Genomic DNA, 21,437 nt, shown 5'->3' on the forward strand with positions numbered 1-21,437 from the left:
GCTCGAGCGCTTGGACAAGAATACAACAATTACAATTGTTTATGCTTTCATCTCTAACCTTAGCACATGATTTATGTTTGATAACTTAACAACTATCTTTTTTAGATAAAAAGAATTTTAATACAAATACAATTTAATAACAAATTATTAAAAAAAGCAACAAATTTGAATAAAAAAAAGAACATGTAATTAACAATTATTAGTCTTGCTTTCATATCATCACTACGCCAAAAGTTAAAATTAATACAAAAACATTTTAAATAACTGATTTTCTTAATGTTTCATTATTTCTAATTTAAAACATCACGTTGTGCTGGTCGTTGGAAGCGGAATTATTGTTGCCATGGCAGCAGGTTATCCAACACAAAACAAACGACATTTACTTTCTTTAGGTGTCTGGAGGAACGTATTCTGTGAATTTGATAGGCAATATTTTTCCGCTATAAAAGATGAAATTTAAAACATATATTACGAAGGATTCGAAGCTGAAGGAAACGGTTGCCGCCCTAGGTTGGAGCAACAATGAGGACGTATATAGTTGCAGTGAAGATCAACAGGTGTACAGATGGAGCTCGACCAATCGGGAAATGGTGCAAGTGGCTAAACTTCCCGAAGGATTCATACCAACTGATTTGCATTGGCTCGTTGGCAAAGGTCCAGGAATGGGAACGCCCGGTGCTAGTGCCCCGGGTTCCAGCAAAGGAGGAGAATCGCTACTGATAGCCGGCGCTGATGGCCGCTTTGTAATACTAAATAAAAGCGCACGAATAGAGCGAAACGTTCCGGCACACACTGGGCCGATTGTGACGGCCCGCTGGAGCCCAGACGGGGCCGGGTTGCTATCTGCCGGTGAAGATGGTATCATAAAAATTTGGTCCCGATCGGGAATGTTGCGGTCTACGGTTGTACAGAATGAAGGCCAAATCCGATGTGCCCGATGGTCTCCGAATGCTACAGCCATCGTCTACTGCCAAGGACCGTTTGTAGCCATCAAACCGCTTGCCGCAAATAGTAAGCTAACGAAATGGAGAGCGCATGAAGGAATGATCCTTTGCCTGGCTTGGTCTAACAACACGGGCATGATCGGAACCGGAGGCGAAGATTGTCGTTATAAGATTTGGGACACATTAGGGACGAACGTGTATACTAGTGTGGCCGATGACTATGCCATAACATCCATTGATTTCTGTCCCGATGGAGAGCTGTTAGCCATAGGTGGATTTAATATGTTAAAGCTTTGCCACTACACAGGAGTAAGTAACATTGGTGTTATATTCTTACAATTCGTTGAAATTGTACTATTTCCCTGCAGTGGAGCCACAGTATTGTACGATTCAATCAACAAGTGACAGGATCACTATTCAATATTGTGTGGTCCGCCGATAGTACACAAATAGCATCCTCAACTAGCACTGGATCTTTGCTCTTTGGACACATCATCGAACGAGAGCTTAGAAATCGAAACCTCAAGGCAATTACCACGGGACGGAAAACAATTCAACTACAAGACATTGTCGCACGCACCAATGATACGCTAGACTTCTCGGAGCGAATTATTAAGTGGGAATTAGGATACGGGCATTTAGTTGTGGCTACAGTCCATCAAGTACATATCTTCAACGAGCATTATGTTAACACCCCGATCATTATAGATGGGCGCAGTGATATTCGAATTATTATGCTTGGGAAAAAGTATGTTAGCTAGTAGCCCAACCGTGTATCGCACTAAATAATGTCCCGTTTTTTTGCAGACATTTCATTCTGGTCGACTATAACTCCATCTGGATCTACACATATACAGGAAGGCTACATTTGAATCCTCGTTTTCCAGGATCCCAAGCGCAGATACCCCATCTGAACGGACGTTGCATATCGCTCGGCATGGATTCGCTAGCAGTGCGCGATCATTCTGATCAAACTATAATCCATGTATTTGACCTGCTACCTGGGGCTACACGACAGGAAGAACCTTACAGCATCCAAAGCAAATCGTCCGTCTTGGAGGTGGCTGTATGTCGGTTTGGTAACCCGGACGATCAATATCTGGTGTATATAGACGCCAACCAAGATCTGTACATCACGAGCGTTCATAGCGGACCAGAGTATGTGATGCACAAGATCGGAACGCAGATAACGACAGTGATGTGGTCTTCTGATACAAATATTTTGGTCGGATTGCACGATCTCAGCTATACCGTCTGGTACTGTCCGGGGGAAGCCTGTGCTGACCCTACTCTAATTGCTCTTACCACATTCACCTACGATACTAGCGAGTTTGGTAAAAACATTACGCTAGAGAACTTTGAAGGGGCAAACATTACTTTCCGCAGCTCTGGGGCTATATTCACTATATCGGTCAAAACATACTGCGTGATTCTGCACAAACTGTTTGCAGAAAACCAGTGGGAACGGGCATTGAAGCTGTGTCGCTTAGCCCAGAACCATCTACTGTGGGCGACTCTGGCAGCGATGGCTTCGAAGCGCAATCAGCTAGAAATAAGCGAGGAAGCATTTTCCGCTTCGTTGCAGATAGACAAAGTGAACTATTTGAACTACATCAAGTCGCTGCCCGCTTCGAGTCCCGAGCATATGGCCGAAAACTCGATTATGAATGGTCGCATTCAAGAGGCAGAGATCATTCTTATGCACAATAAGCGCATCCCCGAAGCGATACGGTTCTGCATGCGAATGCACCGATGGAATAAAGCGCTAGAGGTAGCACTTAAGCATGGTACCGATGTGGAGTTAGTGTTGGAGGAGCGTAGGAAATATTTACAAGCATTAGAGCGGGAGGAAAATGATGCCCAATTTCTGGCAATGGAGGAGCGGCTTGAGTAGTGCAGTGTTTTTATCGAATAGAATGATAGCAACAAAACGTGAAATTACCTGTAAACATATCCTGAAAAAGCGAAAGTATAATGCTGGTTTTTATGAAAAAATATCGTCTTATAACCGACATTTCAATAATACAACACGTGCACTATCTTCTAGTGGCTAATAAACTTATAATCATTATCACAAAATTGATATTTACGTAAAAATAAATGATAAGTTTGGCGAGAACTACGCCACGGCGCGGAAACTGTTGAAACATTTTTAGAATTTGTCAAAATGCACCACTGGAGCTAGGAGTCGGCAACGGTATTGCAACTGGTACGTGTATCTTTTCTTAGATGAAAATGCATGTTCCTTTTTGACATTGGATACACGAAAAAAAAAATGACACAATTTCACGAATTCCGGACGAACCCATAAGCTTCATCCAATATTTCTGTTTACATTATTTTTCCGCAGCCTCCATTAGAAAGCCACATTCCTGGCATCTAATAACTTCGGATGGAGTAGGTGCTAAGATAGTGGAGTTTTTGTTGGCTAGGAATCCTACACCATCGAAGCTGAAACAGGATAGGTCACAGTAAAGAAAGAAGTGCTTCTGCCATGAATCGCGTTATGTGGCTATCGGTTTGTTCGATACTGCTGATTGCAGTTTGCGTGCAGTGTGCGGCTACGCACAAGCATACCCACACGCACACGGTCAATAAGGAACGCACCGAGGATGGAGCATATGCTCCGCGGGATGCGCATCATATGGAAGGCGGAGAACACTTTTCGGAGTTTGACCACGAAGCGATCCTCGGAAGCGTTAAAGAAGCGGAGGAGTTCGACAATTTGTCGCCGGAAGAGTCCAAAAAGCGGCTAGCGCTGTTGGTTGTCAAGATGGATCAGAACTCCGACGGTTACGTTGATCGTCACGAGCTCAAGGCATGGATTCTACGGTCCTTTAAGAGCCTTGCGGAAGAAGAAGCATCGGAGCGATTTGAAGACGTCGATTTGAACAACGATGAATCCGTGACGTGGGAAGAATATCTGCAGGAAACATATGGAATGGATAGCGAAGATGAGGAAGGTGTTCGCCTTCCGTTTGAGGAGCCCCGAAATGAGGAAGAACGCAAGCTCGTTCAGGACGATAAAGAAATGTTTGAGGCTGCGGATACCAATCGGGACGGAAAGCTGGACTCGACCGAGTTTGTGCAGTTCATCTCTCCGGAAGAATTCCCCCAAATGCTTCCCATAATATTGCAACAAACCCTTCGCGATAAGGATACGAACAAGGACGGTCGTATCGATTTCCAGGAGTTTGTGGGAGACAACGCAAAAGATCACGACAAGGAGTGGCTGATTGTTGAGATGGACAAATTCAAGGAAGATTTCGATAGGAATAACGACGGCTTCCTGAGCGGCAATGAAATCCTGTCATGGGTTGTTCCAAGCAATGAGTAAGTTTTTGAACGCACCCATTTTAATGCATAGTTAAAGTTATTGTATCATGTTAATGTATCCCAAACACATTTCCTTCCTTTCCGGCAATTTGCAGCGAGGTAGCTAGCGATGAAGTAGACCACCTATTTGCTGCCAGCGATGACGATCATGATGACCGTTTGTCACATCAGGAAATCATCGATAAGTATGACACCTTCGTTGGTAGTGAAGCAACCGATTACGGCGATCATCTTCAAAACATTCATCATTTCGATGATGAACTATAATAATGGTTTGCTGGACCAGTCGTCGGGCCATTGTATAAATGGCGCATACACATCGCATACTGATATGTATTTCATTTCACTCTACAAAAGCACTCTCGAATAGCTCCTATTTAATTTATTCTATCGTATCGGTACTAATTTCTGTCGTACTCTTTTATAGTGTCATTTGCACAACTATCAATAACAGTTGCCATATACTAGATAGAGATTATATAGCGTACCTAACATATTTTTGCCAAATAACTTATGTTCTTTCATTGTATGATTATTAAAATGCAATAAAATAAATTTGGCTGGAGTTCTTCTTGATGCCACATTTAAATTGTCTCCCTTAAATTATCCATAAATAATCGTTTTCGGATACATGTGTGTTCGTACGTTCTATCGCCACTTTATCTCACTTTTTGCAAGTACTTTATTGCAATGATATTTATAAAAAAGCTCGTAGATAATTTGTCCATTGTTATGTAGTAGTGAATTTTAAAATGTTGCTCAGTACCATTCCGATGTTTAGCTCGGAGTCACGGGATATAATAGTGCAGAGTTATTACTGCTCATTCGTATTTTTATCATGGTCATATAATATCAACCTTATTGTGCATTTCCGCAAAATATTTCACGTTACGATACCTACACTTATTAACATGTACTACGAAAGCTAAATGCTATACTCAAATAGGAGATGGGGAGTGTTTGATCCTAATGCGTATGATACGGCCACACTGATGAACCCAAAGAAATCATACCATAAAACATAGTGTAGAGAGTTTGATAATTATCACTCACTTAGTAAATCTTTGGCACAGACTGATCCAAAAACACTGAGGTTTAAAGAAAATCTTAGATAAAGGAGTTAGTTAGTACATTCAACTAAGGTAAATGATTAATGTTTCAGAGAGCGATGCCTATTTTATTCAATGGTACAAAAAGTGTACGGAAAACATTATCATTACACGCAACACATCAAGTTGTAAATCATTTACTGGTAGAATAATAGCCATGAACTTCCTATTAAACTTGTAGTTTTACTTTCATCTTTGATTTGCTGTCTGTATTGATGAATATACTACATAATCGAAACGAACATTAGCCATTGATCAATCCATATTCCTTATGTGATACACGACAAACTCCATTGCAATTCATATGTAGAGAGCACAAACGACTAAAACAGTCTTTAGAATCGAAGTGAACAGGTCAAACGGTTGTTATTGTGGAGGTCGTTTTTCACCGCTACTAACCCCTGGGCCTGTGCTGGACTAATAGTGATCAGTGGAGCAAGGCGCTCGGTAAATACCTGATAATTCCGCTCCAGCTCCTTTTGGTAGTCTTTCTGATCAGAAAGAATTAGATTACGATTCTTCTTTAGTGCATCAGCACATCTGAAACGAGAAGTAAAATCAACCATAACAAGGTCGTGGATCTTTGTTGATACGGAATGATTCACAAAAACTTACTTTTTAGAAAAATCTTTGAAACAAAGTCGTAACTTGTTCTGGTGCTTAGTTGGTATTGTGTTACCATTAGCGATATTGGAGAGGAACACGAGCGCCATTTCCATTGGACCCTGGTTGACTGTAGTGCCAATGCAACCTTGCAGAACCATTTGCAAAATTTTCGGATCTGCCGGTTCCTGGGTGGTAGCTGCAGCGAGTTCGGCAGTCTTTTTCTGTATATCCTCAATTGCCACCTCGATTGGTTCCAGCACAATCTGTTGGCGTTGCACCACCTGGATGCGTGTTTTCACATACGGGAAGTGGTTGGCGGTGGTTAAAATTGTTTTGCGTTTACACTGTTCATGTAAATCACCGTGCGCTTTTCCCGATTTCGTAAAGGGCGTAGCAAAAATGAAACGTTCTGTGTAGAGGGAAAGAAATATGATTAATAGATGGCAAAACACTTCGTAGGAGAAGTTTGTACAACTTACTTATGTTGAAATTGCGCTCAAAATACGTTTCCCTGTAACGTAGTTCATATGTTTCAAAGTACGGCTCCACATAGGTAATTTGGATGTAAGCCTTGTCCGGGTCCAGGCTTGAGATTTCCACTAAATTCGAATCTTTTATAATCTGCACCACATCTGGACCAAATCTATCCGCGTAAAAATTTTGCAGCCGACTAAATATTTCCGGCAATTTTGTAAGTGTTGGTTCCTTGTAAATGAATTCCTGCTGGTCGAGATCGCCAAACTTTGCACCATAGAAACCAACGCGAAAATAGGTGCCAAAAACACGTTTGCCCTGCAGCTGTGCAATTCGATTGAAAGCCTCCAACAGTTTACCATGAATTTGGGCTAATTTACGGAAATCTCTGTTCGCCTCACAAATCGGTATGAGCACCTTGTAGACATCGTTCATTGCCTCATACATGCCCGCAGCCTGGAAGGCGCTAGCCGCATGATCGAGTAATTGTTTCAATCCACCCTCGGTGAAGCTATTGCCAAGACATATACCATCCTCGCCCGGGCTTACCACATCGTCCGAAACGGCTGATTCCATGAGTGCATTTGGTGAAATGTGCTTGAACGAGACGGCTCCCACCGGTAGATGGGTTTGAGATTCCAGCATACTTAGGTACTCTGCTACAAGCGCGGCACTGTGGACGTAGCACATAGCCGATTCGGTGTGGTTTGCCCGTTCTGTGTGTTTCTTTGCCATGTTTTCAAGCCACGTGAGGCGAAGATCGGGAGAATTTTGATATCCCTTGGCAATGCGGTTCATGAGATCGAGCAACATCTCAGGATCTTCCTGGTATTCTTTCATTTTGACTGTGTCCGACAGAATCATGTGCAGATTGAACAGCAAATCTTGGACTTGCTCGGGAAATGATGTCTCTTGTAAATCTGTATCAGATTCAGCATATACAAGTATCGTTTTCAACGCACGACGTAACGACTGTTCGCTAAATGAGGAACTAGTGCCCACCAGTGAACTGAGTGACATTGTAACCTGCATCTTCACACGAGCAAAATTCTGTAAATAATAAAGAAAAACGTATTAAAATCATTGTGAACACTCCGGAGCACACAGCCATGCTTACATTTCCTATCTCAAAGTTCTGTCTCATTAGCAGATATAACGAGGCTGCCGCCTGCGAGCGTACGGTCGGTAGCTGCGAACCACAATGTTTAAGGAGCAACAAACAAAGATCAGCACAGTTGTCCGTTTCTTCGTCGAAGAGCAAATTATGGTACTTAAACACCAGGGAGCGTTGCGAGGCGAATAGATTTTGCAATGCCAGCGTACTCTGGTTACGGGAAAGAGCATGCAGTAACACCTTCAGCACAGTGCCCAGCAGGTTGTGATGCATCTCTGAAGAAGATGCAACCTGCACGATCATTTCCAACGTATCCAGAATGATTAAGCACACCTCTGTCGCCAGAGAGCCTTCAATGTAATTACACATCTCCAGTTCTGCTTCATTCTTAATATTGCTATCGTAAAACTGGGTGCGTATTTGATCCTTCTTCCAGCGAAGTTTATCCGTAGAGTTGCGTCCATCCTTACGCCGGTTGATGAGATCGTTCCTTGCTGAGCCCGTGCCACGGATGAATTCTTCCAGCTTTTCGCGCATATCCGGTGTTTTGCGGAAGCTTGAGGTGTTGCGCTTGGATGTGTTTGTCGGTTGCTTTTTTCCGCGATATTCAAAATTTGGTATACAAATATTCAGCACCTGAAGCATTTGATGTACTCGATGCGGACTCAACCCCATCGTGTACTTTACCAGGGTGTTTGGTTCGAGATTCTTCAACACCCACAAAAAACAGGCCAACAGATTGCGGGTATCATTCGTTAGGACCGTTTTTGGTTTGGGCGTTTCCGAGACGTAACTGTAGCGACGAATGCCAGAAATCGCAAATGCTACCTCCGGACTAATGGTGCTCGTCGCAGGAACCGTAGCCGCCGGACCTTGGTAATCATCCAGCTGGCCGATTGTGTTCAGTCGATCGTGAGATTGCGACACAGGGGTGTGTAGCTGAGGTATAACGTCCATTACAATACCCAGCAATGGTAGATAGAGAGCTGCGACGCGGGCCCTTGCATCTGTCTCGCTGTAGCGAGGATCCAGATCATGGGAAGTAAGTAAATTCCTTAGACAACGGATCGCTTTACCGTGTAGCTGTGTATTGGAGATGTCCAGCACATTAGAGAGCTCTTGCAGGACCAATCCTACCAGAAAATGTTGCTGGCGGAACTCTACACTCAAATCTGCGTACAAAGCACGATCGTTACCAGTCATGGCGCTAATGTACGAGTTCTGACTGTGGTTCGATGTAACGCTCGGTGTTGGACTGCACGGAGCCGAAAGCACCGTATATGGAGTGCCAAAAGGTAGATTCAACGCCACAAAGTGCTCATGACTGCACACGATACGCAAAAAGTCCAGCTTATATTGAATCATGTCCGGAGTTGGTGAGCTTTTGGTCATGATCACTTTGTAGTACGTTTTAATGAGTCCATACACGAACCCACGATCCATTATACTTAGCAGATCGAATATGAAGAATGCTAAACTAGAATTTATGGATTGGGCCAGCTTTTGGTCACTGCTGTTGTAGCCCACCACTTTAGTCGTAACCAGATGTACCAACGTGGCTATATCATCAGTGTACTGATGCGGAAAGCGGCTCTTACGAGGAGAGTTAAGCGCATTAGTAAGCTCCAAATGCTCGACCATGCTTTTCACGATCAATTCAAACAGCATCCACGAGTTGGTCATCGATAATTCAGCAGCGGAACCACTAGCCACTACCCAATTGAGTGCAATTTCTTCGTGCAATAGACGTACGAGTCCATCCTTTACACCTGAGCCTGGTGAACAACCGTCCGATCGCATACTAAGGGCACGATCAACAGTACGGCTTGAATTTAGATCAGAGAGTGCCATCAAATCTGGGTTGCTTGTGCTACGATTGATTTCCTCGGCCGATGCAGGCCGTCGGATAGGCATTTGAAGTGAGGCCAATTTACACTTCGGATCCATTGGATGAGGTATTTTACATTGATATTGAATGTAAGTGCTCAGAATGTTTTGCCGGCCGTAGCGCTCGTCAGGCTGTAGGAACTGTAAGAGTGCAAACAACATGAAAAGATTAGCTTAGATAGCAAACAAAAGGAAATAGTAACAGTACAATTGACACTTACGAAGATCTTGTCAGATATCTGGCAGATTGTTTCAAACACCGTCTGTCCTAGGGACAATGCTTCGCCGCCAATCTTGTAGCTCGTTACCAGCAGCTCGATCAGCTTATCCAGTATTACTTGCAAATTTTTCACAAGTTGTTCCTGGTCAGCACTTTGCAGCTCCTGCAGCGTTTTCTTGAACTCCTTTTCCATGTTTCCTTCACCGATGCGCGGTGGAACCTTACGCATGTCTAAACATTCGCACAGATAAATAAATTTATCCAGATAATCATCCAAGGCATGCACCGAGGTAACGGCATCAATTGTAACGGAAAACACCTGCCGGTGGTTGTCCAACCACTTGGTTCCGGGTAGCTGTACGTCCGGCGGTATGAAAGAATAGTTGTTCGGTGGTTCTTCAACCATTACAGGAAGATTAAATTCGCCCACGTTTAGATGGCCGCCATCTTTAAGCACCGGCAGCCAGGTGTAGCCTACCGGCGTTTCTACCGTTGTTTGCACTTCCTGTGGTTTCTTCTGGCAGGAAACGTGGAACAGAGTGAACAAGATGTGATGATTCTGCTTCAGATTGGCTGGCAGCTCAATTTTAATCTCATCGTAAAACGTCGGCTGCTTATTGTGATAATTGACCGCACTATAGGCCTCGGTACTGAACTCCGAGCACGAACTCTTGCCGAAAATGGCCGGAAGTGCATCCGACTGCTTCTCACCACCCATTAGCTGCACGCGCACGGCAATGTTGCGAGCCGAGCCAGCACGTGTCGAAAAATTAAGCTCCTTTGGCGAAACAAACAGCAAATTACGGTATGCGTAATATGGGTTCAGTATCGGTGTGGATGGAAATTCCAGAATTTCCTTCACCGGCCGAGAATGATCATCCGGATAAGGGTCGATTTTTGCCAACTCTGGTGTCAGTGCGTACTTCAGCTCTTCTGGAGCGGGAGCAATCTCTACCTTTATCGATCCTGGTATACATTTGTGCTTTTTCATGAGCGCGGCGGGCCGTTTCAATTCCGGTAAAAATTTATACAACTCTTCGTCCTTCATTTTGTCGGACTCTTGTTTGAAGAAGCTTGCTACGGTAATTGTGATCGGTCGGAACGTTTCAATGCTGTTGGCAAAATCATCCGGCGACCAGGAGCGGCGCTTTTCCATCTTCCGCTCCAATGATCCCCGCCGTGTAAGTGTGCCCATATCGGTGGCTCTTTTACGGAATTGATCGAAGCTGCTAGTAGACGATTTGCGGTCCAAGCTGTTGGAGCTTGATGCCGAGCCAATGCTCTCACGGTCATCCTTTTCCATGCCGTCTCCGTTAAAGATGCCGGTTAAATAGATGCCTGTCCAAGCAAACGGCATTCGATACTTTCCGAGCCGTTCGCAATAATCGGCCGCATTAGATTTGGCTTTATCCTTGTATTTGTCCTTATCGTCCTTCAGATAAGGTTCGACTGAATCTTTGATATCGCCTTGAAGCACTTTTTCCAGCCTTATTACGAGGTACAGTTCGTTGCTCGGGTTCGTTATGTCGAAGATAGCTTCTCGCGCCTGGGTGCTGATATCAGCAAACGGCACATGGTTCACTAGCATGCGCCGCAACGACTCCGGATTCATGTCGAAGTAAAAGTTTTCCGACAGCTTTTTCTTCTCCTTAGCATCGTATATAGCCATCGAAGCGAAGATAGGCTCCACCTCTAGCTCCAGTTTTAGATGAAGGCATTTCACGTGAATTCGATTACCCAAATGTTCCATCGGCATGTCTGCAGGCATGCGTTTCTCGATCGCTTCTTCCGTTTCACCATCTGCGTACAAACCAAATAGTGCCGGTTGGCGCTCCTCCTGCCGTTTGCTTTCATTGCTTTGATCGACACTTTCCGGCGGAACTCGCTCTAGCACACCCGTAATGAGAGGATCGTTCACCGAGCTTCTCAGATCAAACGATGCCCAAGATCCCCGTGGGGTGAGCGTATCGGTACAGGTGGACACCGATGAAAGACTCGCAATAGACTGGCGACTGCTCGGGGTACAGCTTTCACTGGCATACAGCGTGGTAGAAGTGACCGATTCTTCCAACGATACCAAGTTGCTGAAGTCCCGATCTATTTCAAACTCCTGTTGGTACGACGTGGGACTGAGGGCTCCCTTATCTTTCCGTTCGCGCGCGTTACACGAACTGGAGTGGTGTCTTGCCGAAAACTCTACCACCTTCCAGGGCCTTGTGAAGCAATCGACACAGTGCTGCACATAAAGTGGCAACACCTCCATCGGCTCCTTCGGGATGACATGTTCGGTAGTACGTATTTTACGCGGCACTATCTTCACCTGTACATCCCCAGAAGGGAAGTCAAGAATCGATCTAAGGTGATCCTTTTGCAACAGTGTGCTATGTTGGGCCAGAAATTCCTCATAATCGATCGGCTCTACCAAATCGCACAGTGATATCTGGGGAAAAACGAAAATGTATTAGTAATGCAGCTCAACACTCTCACATTTTACAACAACGACTCACGGAAGACGAGCACACGGAGCTGCTATCACTTTTCGATAAAAGTTGGTAGTTTGCCACGTTCTTCCGGATGTCCGAGGAGTTGTGTCTGCGGAAAGAATTGACGAATTGATTAGATCCCACCGGACAATACACGGAACCGTCCGCTTTGGGAATGCAAGGGCGTCGCCCTTCCCAATTTCCTGGCGTATGCTTACTTGGTCAGCTTTGAAGCGAATGCTCGCTGTGCAGACGACATCGTTGAGTGTCGTTGCACCAATATTCGCTTCTTGCAATGACTGCACTGCGCCTATTAACACGCCCTTTCTTTCTTACGCGCGTGGTTCTATTTTGCGTACTCAGAAAGTATGGTATCTCGTGTTACTTCTGCGCGGATATTTCACAATTCCAAAACAACTCAAAGGTTCATGCACTCGGCTGAAATCGTAGAAAATAGCACATTTTCCAATATTTGGTGTATTTTTATTCTCTTTCGCGTGCGGGTTGCAAAAAATCCATATTTGTTGTTATCCCTTTTGTTTCCCGTACAACCCGTACAACACGGCGAGAGTTTTTGACGTTCGTATAGCGCTGCATCTCGCTCATTTTCTCTACCCTTCCTTGTCCATATGCTTTTCGTTGTGTTGGTGACAATTTACGCGCATCATATATCGCGGTGTGTATGTTCTCGCTCGTTGTGTCATGCCATCTCTTTCGCGCATATGGACGTGAGAAAAAACGTAAACAAACTTGGTGGTTGACTCATTTTAATTTGCACAATTTAGTTCAATTATTTGCATTGAAATCGATTACAGTATATTAAAAATGTAATTAAATTGATAAGTAAGGGTCGTAGGAAAGTTGCGCAACGCGTAGATCATCAATTCAAGGAGGCACACGCAAAAATCAGCGTGGGCAAAAGACCAGGATGAAACCAGATAATATATCCGGCGGCTGGTAAGTTTGTTACAAAATGCATGATCTTAATCATTACATTAACAAGGCATGGTATTTTGAACCCCGATGGGGTCAATGATGGGGAGGAGGAGAAGTGGTGCAGCGTATTTTTTGTCATTTAATTTTGTCCACCAACACAACCGCACACCAGCGCAAGCTTTTTGGTGGCCAGCTTGAACCCTCAAAAATCCTTTGAAAACAACGTCTTTCAAAAACGCTCGCCAGCGAGGGAAAATCGTACCGATTTGGAGCGCTGGCGAGCTTGTGAAAACCACGGTTTTTACCCTGCGGGAATTTTTGACGCTGCGTTTTGTTTTATCGCTCATAGTGCGCAGGTGGTGAAATACGCTCGCAATTTGACAGCCAACAACGAGAGCATTTTAATGTTATTATTATTTACATTTACGTGCGGCATTTGTTGCATTACAAAGCTTGCGTGGAAATTCGCGTGTATTTGCTCAAGGATCTTTTCACCAAAATCATGCGTAACGCACTCCATATCAAAAAAAGAACAGAACACTGAAGTGGTTACCGGACGTTCCGTGTTCATCTTTTTGTGTGCCATGATAGGAGCCCATTCGCTTGTTTGTAGAACGATGTCGCGACGCGAATAGTTGGAGCATAACATTAATGAAACAATAAACGATGCTCGAATGTGCTCCTGAGACGCCAAAAAACAATGAAGACCTTCCGATACTTGGCATTACTGGCGGCGGCATCGTTTTTATTGCTCCTGTACTACATCTACCGGGTGGGCGACAGACCCAACAGTAGCGACCAGAATTTAGCGGAACATCTCACAGATGGACACACGACAGCAGCTGTTAGTAGGTAAGGAGTCATCCAGAACAGTGACTGTGTAGTTGTTAAACATGACGTAGTTGGCTAAGAGTAATTTAATGAACATTACAGGAAATCTTACGCACATTCGTCGAATGGCACCGAAATATCGGTGGTGGTGGTGGCATGCAACGAAAGGCACAACGAAGCCCTCAATATGATCAAATCGGCCATCATATTCAACCGTAATCAGTCACCATTACGGTTCGTTATCATAGCAGAGGAGAAATTAAAGTTGAACTTTATGGAAAAGTTAAACGATTGGCAGGAGGTAACCGATCGAATATTTACGTATGAAATCCATTCCTTAACATTTCCACGCGCCAACAAGGACGAGTGGAGGAAATTGTTCAAACCTTGCGCTGCCCAACGGCTATTCCTACCGGTAAGATTGATGAACATGCCCCGAAAAGAAGTAGTTTTCAGTAAAAGTATGTTTTGTTTTGCAGTCTCTTCTTCAACATCTGGATGCGGTGCTGTACGTTGATTCTGACACCGTGTTCCTGTCGCCCGTACAAGAAATTTGGGCAATGTTTCAGCAATTTAACGCAACCCAGTTTGCTGGCATGGCCCCGGAGCATGAAGACATGAATGCGGGCTGGTATAATCGCTTCGCACGCCATCCCTACTACGGTGAGCTGGGGGTAAACTCGGGCGTCATGCTGATGAATCTGACGCGTATGCGAGAGTTCCGGTGGGAGGAACATATACTGCCAATTTATCGCGAGTATCGCTTGCAACTAGTTTGGGGCGATCAGGATATCCTTAACGTGCTGTTTCACTACAATCCCGATCGGTTGTACGTGTTCCCTTGCGACTGGAACTACCGCGCCGACCATTGCATGTACATGAGCGTGTGCGATGCTCCCGATGGGGTGAAAATCATTCACGGCAATAGGGGGTATTTTCATTCACGGGCGCAGCCAATTTTTAACCTCATCTACTCGACCATAGAAGAATTTACATTTCGGACAGACGTGTACGGTAACTTCATTCGCACAATCGAAGAATCGCTGGTGCTACCGAGCAACTCGAACTGTGATAAGCTGTTGGACAAATTCTTGCAGGATCCGCGCAAATATTTCAAAGAAAATCAGTACGAAGAGGTACCCTAGCGAGCGCGCGGAGGTGCAATTTGGTCGGGGCTACATTTTTTTTTTCTATTCTCTCCCAGTTCAACCACCTATTCCACTTAAACTCGCAAACGTCCATTCCAAGATGATATTTTTACCAGCCAGTGAAGAAAGAAAAATCTAGGAGATTAACGACCAATACTCATGACGAGGAAGATTTCTTTAGTGTAACGATACAATCAGTATGGGCGTAAGTTAAAACAATGTAATTGATCAACGTGTGTATAAATAAATGTATTTGTGCTGTTTGTAATATATACGCGTAGAATTAATTAGTTTAGTTTAGTGTGTGCGCAATAACGTACAACTGCTTCTAACTCACGATTTACCGCAACAATAATTTCCAATATTTCGGTTTGATCCATGTAACACAGCTCTACAGCAAACCAAGTTTTACTGTATCGGTAAAGTTAATTAATCTTAATTTCATTCAATCCCTAGTGAATTCAATCATCCATAGTTAGATTAATGCAGATCGGTTCTTGTTGGTTGTGTCTGCTACCGATTGACCGTTGCTATAATGAGCGCCTGGCTATCAAACATTCGCACATTGGCAATCATACTTACATGTGTTGCTTGTTGAAACACGTTTCCATACGAGTATCATCACACCAAGACAATGACCACCACTTGTACAAATCAGAAAATAAATCTCCCCCTATTACCACCGCCACCGGTGGCCCGGGTACTGACGGACCTGTTTGTGTGCTGCTGGGCGAATCCGAAAGTACGTCGAACAGTAGTAAAATCAGGACAGGGCGCGAGGAAGAGGTAAAGTTCAAACCAAATGACGGTATGGCCACAGAGGTTACATCGCTGCCTCGAAAAGCCGGTAATCGTCTCGCTTCGTCTTGCGCCCTCGCCTGCGATCGTCTCCACCGGATCGACTATTGCCGGAGCATCGTTAAAGGTCGTATCTTCTGCCGTATGAATTGGAAGCGTGTGGCGTGTGTGTGTGGTGTAGCGGTTTTTGCTAAATGCACTTGGCGGACAGTTTCATTAATAATAATAACGTAAACCTTCCCCTCCTTCCCTTCTTTTTCTCTCGCTCTTACTCTCAATGGCAATGGCATCTGTTTGGCGTATCGGGTGAGCAGACTTGTCCAGCGCCCGTCCTCTAATGCACAAACGCTTGATGCTGTGTGCGTTTTCTTCTTCTAAAGATCTCCATAGCATTTACATTTCACGGTTCGCTGGTAAATGTTGTTAAACTTTACAGTCAATATCAGCTGGCAGGTACTTGCTTTGAAGATCGTGAAGTCTGCAGTCAAGTGCCATTGCTTGGTAGTGGGTGAAGCGGTCCTCTACTTGTGTCTCTGTGCAACGAGAGTCGAATCGTTTGGCGATGGAACTCTGCCTGGCGGTGGAAAAAAGTGGTAAAACTTCTTTTCGGGCTGACATTCGACATTCGATACAGTCCCGCAGCTTATGTTTCTCGTGCATGTCGTCAACCGATTTGTATTCCGTTGGTGAAACGTCCCATTGCCAAGCATAATAAGCCGGGCCGCCGCGGGGACTATATTTATGTTCGCTACGCCTTATAGCACACGATCTTCATCTTCATGCGTCCCCGGGGATAGCATATGTATGTTTGCGTCGACATGGACCGGGCAGGGCGCGCCCAACCCATTCCACCGACTTCCACGAGGAAGCTTTCCCTCACTCCCTCCCCATCCCCCGGGCAGGATGAAGCTTAAGCGATGCGTTGTATATAAATATGTATTCATAGTCGAGCACCGCCTCTCCAGCAAGTCGTTACGGTCATCGTTTGGAGGATGCATTGTTATGCTGAAGAAGACTCTCATCTCGATGATCTCGAACGGTTGCGGTGAAGTGTGACTTGTTTATCATGCGTTTAACTGGCCCCACGTGCTGGGAGGGTGTTGCGGCCAGCATTATCGCAACAATCATCACCTGCCGACTACTATATACGTAAGCTCGCACGGATCAGGTCCGACCGTCGTCGTCGTCGTCGTCGTCTTTGGTGCCGAAAATGAGTCAAGGTTAGGCGCGTCTCGTCCCATCCGTCTGGCCCTCGGAATGGTTCGTTCAGATGAAGCATTGATTGCAATCGATCGGGCTGGGCACCCAGGGTAAGAAGGTCTTCGGGTCGGGTCCAACCCTGTGGCATCATCGAATTCAACAACAACAGGTCCGGTGCGGTAGCGCTCCTTTACCCTTTCTGTTCTGGTATGCACACAGGTTTTGGGTTATGTATATGCGCATTTCCATCACAAAGCAACCTCACCACCTCCCCTTGCGAACGAGCTTTTTGAAAGCTCCACTTGCTACACCGTCTTGCTGTCCTATTTGGAAGCAGTGTATGTGGAGAAATGTGTATTTTAGCAGGAAAAAGGGAAAGATCATGCTTTGATGCGATTGAACGATCGACGTAATCTGGGAAATATTACTTACACTTTGTTTTCTTATTTTACCATCATGATCATGCTTGCAGCTTTGCTTAGTACCGGCGTACAAATATTGATAATGTTGATTTTAGTGTCTTTCGCAGTTCCACCTCACATTTGGCATTTATTTAAAAAAAAGTGTCATGAAATCACAACGTTGATTAGCAGCATCGCAACACCCCAACACCGCAATGGAATGCTGCTAATACACTCCTAATGTATCGCAATTTCAACCAGCGTCACGCTCAGTGTCCCCGTATTGATTTTATGGCAAGATTACGTAGGACACATTTTTCACCGTTAGTGAGTGATCTGCCAGCAACATTATGGTTAAAGGAAAGTGTTTTTATCAATAGTAGACGCATGGCAACGATTCCACCAACGTACCTCCCATGGGTGTCGGCTTTTTCGGGTTGCGTAATGATTGTTTGTCGGTTTGCAAGCACAAGGAACAGAAAAAAAGAAGAAGCTCCGGTAACACAAACAGGCCCAAGTGTTTATTAATGTTTTGATTGTTACACCACCACTGAGCGTCCCCATCGGCGGTACAGGGTAGAGGGACGGAGGTTTGGTGCAGCCCCGAGAGAGCTGTAGCTCCCCTCTAAGCGTTTGCGGTTCCTGTTGTAAATCATATTAGCCTTCAGGTTCGGTACTTAACACTTGCCGTTGTCTTCGACAACACCTGGCCATTTGGGTACCGGTTGGCGTACTTCTGAACCGCTGGCTGGCAGGCAAAGAATGACACCGGCCGACGTTTTACGATGACTGGTTGAATAAATCAAATTGATTTAATAGATTATTCTCCTACACCATTTACCACCGAGCAATGCTATTGATGCTGCTACGTTCTTTGAACAGGTTATTTGCGTTCGACCGACATTCGAACGGTTTCGCTTATGTTTGGCATTTAAACCTGGCGCCAATATCGAACTTTACTTTACATACCTTACGCCGCCTGCATATGCTATTGATGGCATAAATTATGAAATTTAAATTTAATCTAAACTGTGAAAGCAGGTAGTTTTAGCTACATAGGCAAAATCGCGGCTCAAATGGCTATTCAAATTTGCAAACCAACGTAGCCGTTAGCTTTCTCTCGCACGCCTGTCACCTCACGATCATTGACTGGAAGAAAGCTTTTCATGCAAATCATCAATCATTGGGGCGATTTTGTTTTATCTATTTCCCCCGCCATATCACAGCCTCTTGGCAAAGGTGTGAAGCATACACAATGGGCCATCTGATAACAGGATACGTTCATATTTCGAGGCGCGTTAAAATTCGCGAGAGCGCAGAGTGTCATCCCGGTGGAGACGCGGTTTTTTCTGTTTTTTTTGTAAGGAAGATCGAACACTCGAGTGGTGGAGATATACACTAAGCATGGAAAAAATGGAAAATGGGAAGCATGAAGGAGGATGCTAAAATTAAATATTTGCGTTTATTTTGCCTTTAATCCTCAGAACTTCGGAACGGACAGCGCACTAAGCCTGCCGGCAAAGCGAGGAATTATTATCAACCGGCAACCGGTTTGAGGTAGCTGGAATGCAAAGGAACCGGTTTTCATATTCTATAAAGCGCTTCGGAGTGGGATTATATTTATTATTGTCAAAATTTGCACGCTTCATAATGAACAGCACTTTGGTTGCGCCTTTTGGTATCCTCCCAAGAGGTATCCCGCTCAGAGGAGAGCTTCTGAGCTTCGGTGAATATTTAGGGGGAAAAATAAAGTTCCCCAAATACTGATAAAATGAAGGAGATCAAGAAAACCTTACAATATTGAGCTGAAGCTTTATTTAATACGCAACCTGCAGAGGAGGTAGGAAGCTGTACACGCAATCAAGCACCCGTTCGCTAATATCAGTACTGCATCATATGGGACACACATACACAAAAGTGCGAAAATGGTGCGTGTTGGTCAGTGCTGGCGATGTAAAGGTTCTACCGTTTCGTTCGGCTACAGCGAAATCTCACGAACCTTCTTCTGTTGCTTCAGCTGCAGTGCACATTGACATTGACCTCGAAGATAATTGATGACACACTGCCGCTATTAACGTGCTGCTTATTGCATGGGAATGGCCAAGGCAACAAGTTCATCTTCGTCATACGCGCCCGCCGGTCGTCAGAATCAGTCAAGAATAATCGAACGTTGAATTGATTGGAAAGAGGTTTCATTCGCTTCACTCTCGGCATATCGTACTGTTTTTGATGAGATTTTTATACTTTAGGCGCGAAACGAATCCCAACCGCGCTAGTGACTGGGCCGTTTTGCCCTGGCAAGGTCTCACATCTCACAGCGTGATGATACCTCGAATGTCACCAATTTTCTCACGAACAACCAATTATGACTGTGAGTGCATGCAATGGACGTGTGATCCATTCGATGGCTTGTTAATCTTTTGATCCTTCTCGGTGAAACCGGATTATTAAACATGGTAGATTTTGATACACCGTACATTAATAGCAAACGAAATGATAAGTAGTCATCGATTTGGGGGTTATTTTGTAGTTCGCATATTACAAAATACGTTTGTAGTGATTTCGGCCTACGGGAGGATCTATAATGTTATCAAAGTTGTAATGTAGTGTATAAATGACCCAATATTTAAGCCAACCATCGTCCTTGTTTCCTCTTTGATCATCAATCAAATGTCAAAAGGTAAAAATATTCAGCGCCTCTGGGCTAGTTATTGCATTGCTGAATGCTGACGAACCATAATTTAAGTAAGTACCCATTTTTAGCGATATGGGTCCAATACAAACGGAATAATGTAGAACGCCTTTGGGTGAACTATTCCCATCGCGCACTATCAACGGCAGTGGCAGATCGAGGCGTTAGAAGGAATCCCCTATCTGGAAGCAGTGCTGCTGAAATGTTGAAAAAGTCGAGAGCTCCGTTACGCACGCATAAGCTTTAAATGTCGCCATTTGACATTGGATCTGCCATAGTAAGTGTTGGATTTTGTGTAAAAACCCTTGCAGTCGATTTGGCTTTGAACCGTGCGCATCACTTATATGCGTGCAGTATCAGGACACTGTGCGAGGTAATTTGAGATCAACCCTGACTTTCAAAAGTGCACCATAATATAACGCTCCGGAGACGGCGGAGACCGCGACAGTTAACGGGCAGAGTGCTCCATTCGGTTAATAACTCGCCAAATATATCGATGAGATAATACACACATGATCGCATCGGTCGATCGTGAGCGTCGCCGCAGCAGCGCAAACTTAGTACAGTACGGACACGTGATGCATTTCAATCAGTCAATGCACAATGTGATCGAATCGAATCAAGTCGATCGAGCGGAGAGGCTTTTCGCCGAGCAGCGCCGTCACGATGACACCATTTTGAACCGATTCACCCCTATGCTACACACACCGTCGCAAATTGCTTGTAAAAGTCGATCGATCGCATCAATTGCATTTGTTTACGCGCTCCATCCCGTGAGTGATCGATCGAGTGGGTTTGAAAATTGCAACCCTGCTGCCTGTGCTTCGAAGCGACAATGCATTATTAGTGGAAATAGCCGTAGTACAGTACAGCCGATCGTTGGATGTACGACTCTAAAGATGAGTAATTGAATGGGAGGCTGAGCTTCCCATTCGCCATTCCACTCGCCGTATCATCGCCGGAGACTGCAACGCAGGGTGAGGATAGTAAATAATTGGATGACATTGAATGCATTGCATGTGTGGCTGCCCACGTATAATTATCCATTCGGGATCCGGCCACGCTGTGGTAGATAACCTATGAAAATAAAACAATTCCCTATTTTAAAATTCTAATACAAAGCACGCGCTGGAAATCCGTCCCAGCTGCTGACCGACATCGGAGATTACTCCTGCTCGGCACGTGATGAGCGACGAGATGAGCAAGGGCCAGAGCGTTATGCACAGGGACAACAGATGCCTGCCGTGCCAAACCAGTG

At 44.7% G+C, this 21,437-nt stretch overlaps 4 protein-coding genes across 4 annotated transcripts; 3 read left to right on the plus strand and 1 right to left on the minus strand.

Annotated features, from left to right (window-relative positions):
* Positions 1-267: 267 nt before the first annotated feature.
* On the plus strand, positions 268-3,028 carry LOC1279610 (intraflagellar transport protein 80 homolog). The gene is made up of 3 exons (XM_061660512.1): positions 268-1,253; positions 1,313-1,692; positions 1,752-3,028. The coding sequence occupies exons 1-3, from the start codon at positions 450-452 to the stop codon at positions 2,836-2,838; spliced, it is 2,271 nt and encodes a 756-aa protein (XP_061516496.1). The 5' UTR covers positions 268-449; the 3' UTR covers positions 2,839-3,028.
* Positions 3,029-3,184: 156 nt separating this feature from the next.
* On the plus strand, positions 3,185-4,869 carry LOC1279611 (reticulocalbin-2). The gene is made up of 2 exons (XM_319369.5): positions 3,185-4,277; positions 4,376-4,869. The coding sequence occupies exons 1-2, from the start codon at positions 3,439-3,441 to the stop codon at positions 4,545-4,547; spliced, it is 1,011 nt and encodes a 336-aa protein (XP_319369.5). The 5' UTR covers positions 3,185-3,438; the 3' UTR covers positions 4,548-4,869.
* Positions 4,870-4,944: 75 nt separating this feature from the next.
* LOC1279612 (dedicator of cytokinesis protein 7) lies at positions 4,945-12,731 on the minus strand. The gene is made up of 7 exons (XM_061660500.1): positions 12,392-12,731; positions 12,198-12,282; positions 9,692-12,130; positions 7,587-9,611; positions 6,475-7,519; positions 6,005-6,404; positions 4,945-5,929 (listed from the first exon to the last, which is right to left on the minus strand). The coding sequence occupies exons 1-7, from the start codon at positions 12,430-12,432 to the stop codon at positions 5,725-5,727; spliced, it is 6,240 nt and encodes a 2,079-aa protein (XP_061516484.1). The 5' UTR covers positions 12,433-12,731; the 3' UTR covers positions 4,945-5,724.
* A 721-nt stretch (positions 12,732-13,452) lies between these two features.
* Positions 13,453-15,356, plus strand: LOC1279607 (glucoside xylosyltransferase 2). Its single transcript, XM_319364.5, has 3 exons — positions 13,453-13,961; positions 14,043-14,355; positions 14,420-15,356. Exons 1-3 carry the CDS (start codon positions 13,810-13,812, stop codon positions 15,083-15,085), a joined length of 1,131 nt encoding a protein of 376 aa, XP_319364.4. The 5' UTR covers positions 13,453-13,809; the 3' UTR covers positions 15,086-15,356.
* The last annotated feature ends 6,081 nt before the right edge of the window (positions 15,357-21,437 follow it).

Source organism: Anopheles gambiae, chromosome 3 (genome assembly GCF_943734735.2).
Source record: "Anopheles gambiae chromosome 3, idAnoGambNW_F1_1, whole genome shotgun sequence".
NCBI lineage: Eukaryota > Metazoa > Arthropoda > Insecta > Diptera > Culicidae > Anopheles > Anopheles gambiae.

What these genes read in the sequence shown, in the direction of transcription:
- LOC1279610 (XM_061660512.1), top strand. Translation starts at nt 450, where the DNA reads ATGAAATTTAAAACATATATTACGAAGGATTCGAAGCTGAAGGAAACG. An exon ending in AGCTTTGCCACTACACAGGA is followed by an intron (nt 1,254 to 1,312) that starts GTAAGTAACATT and finishes ATTTCCCTGCAG; the next exon opens with TGGAGCCACAGTATTGTACG. An exon ending in ATTATTATGCTTGGGAAAAA is followed by an intron (nt 1,693 to 1,751) that starts GTATGTTAGCTA and finishes GTTTTTTTGCAG; the next exon opens with ACATTTCATTCTGGTCGACT.
- LOC1279611 (XM_319369.5), top strand. Translation starts at nt 3,439, where the DNA reads ATGAATCGCGTTATGTGGCTATCGGTTTGTTCGATACTGCTGATTGCA. An exon ending in TGGGTTGTTCCAAGCAATGA is followed by an intron (nt 4,278 to 4,375) that starts GTAAGTTTTTGA and finishes GGCAATTTGCAG; the next exon opens with CGAGGTAGCTAGCGATGAAG.
- LOC1279612 (XM_061660500.1), bottom strand. Translation starts at nt 12,432, where the DNA reads ATGTCGTCTGCACAGCGAGCATTCGCTTCAAAGCTGACCAA. An exon ending in AGAACTTTGAGATAGGAAAT is followed by an intron (nt 7,520 to 7,586) that starts GTAAGCATGGCT and finishes TATTATTTACAG; the next exon opens with AATTTTGCTCGTGTGAAGAT. An exon ending in TGAGCGCAATTTCAACATAA is followed by an intron (nt 6,405 to 6,474) that starts GTAAGTTGTACA and finishes CCCTCTACACAG; the next exon opens with AACGTTTCATTTTTGCTACG.
- LOC1279607 (XM_319364.5), top strand. Translation starts at nt 13,810, where the DNA reads ATGAAGACCTTCCGATACTTGGCATTACTGGCGGCGGCATCGTTTTTA. An exon ending in ACGACAGCAGCTGTTAGTAG is followed by an intron (nt 13,962 to 14,042) that starts GTAAGGAGTCAT and finishes TGAACATTACAG; the next exon opens with GAAATCTTACGCACATTCGT. An exon ending in CCCAACGGCTATTCCTACCG is followed by an intron (nt 14,356 to 14,419) that starts GTAAGATTGATG and finishes TTTGTTTTGCAG; the next exon opens with TCTCTTCTTCAACATCTGGA.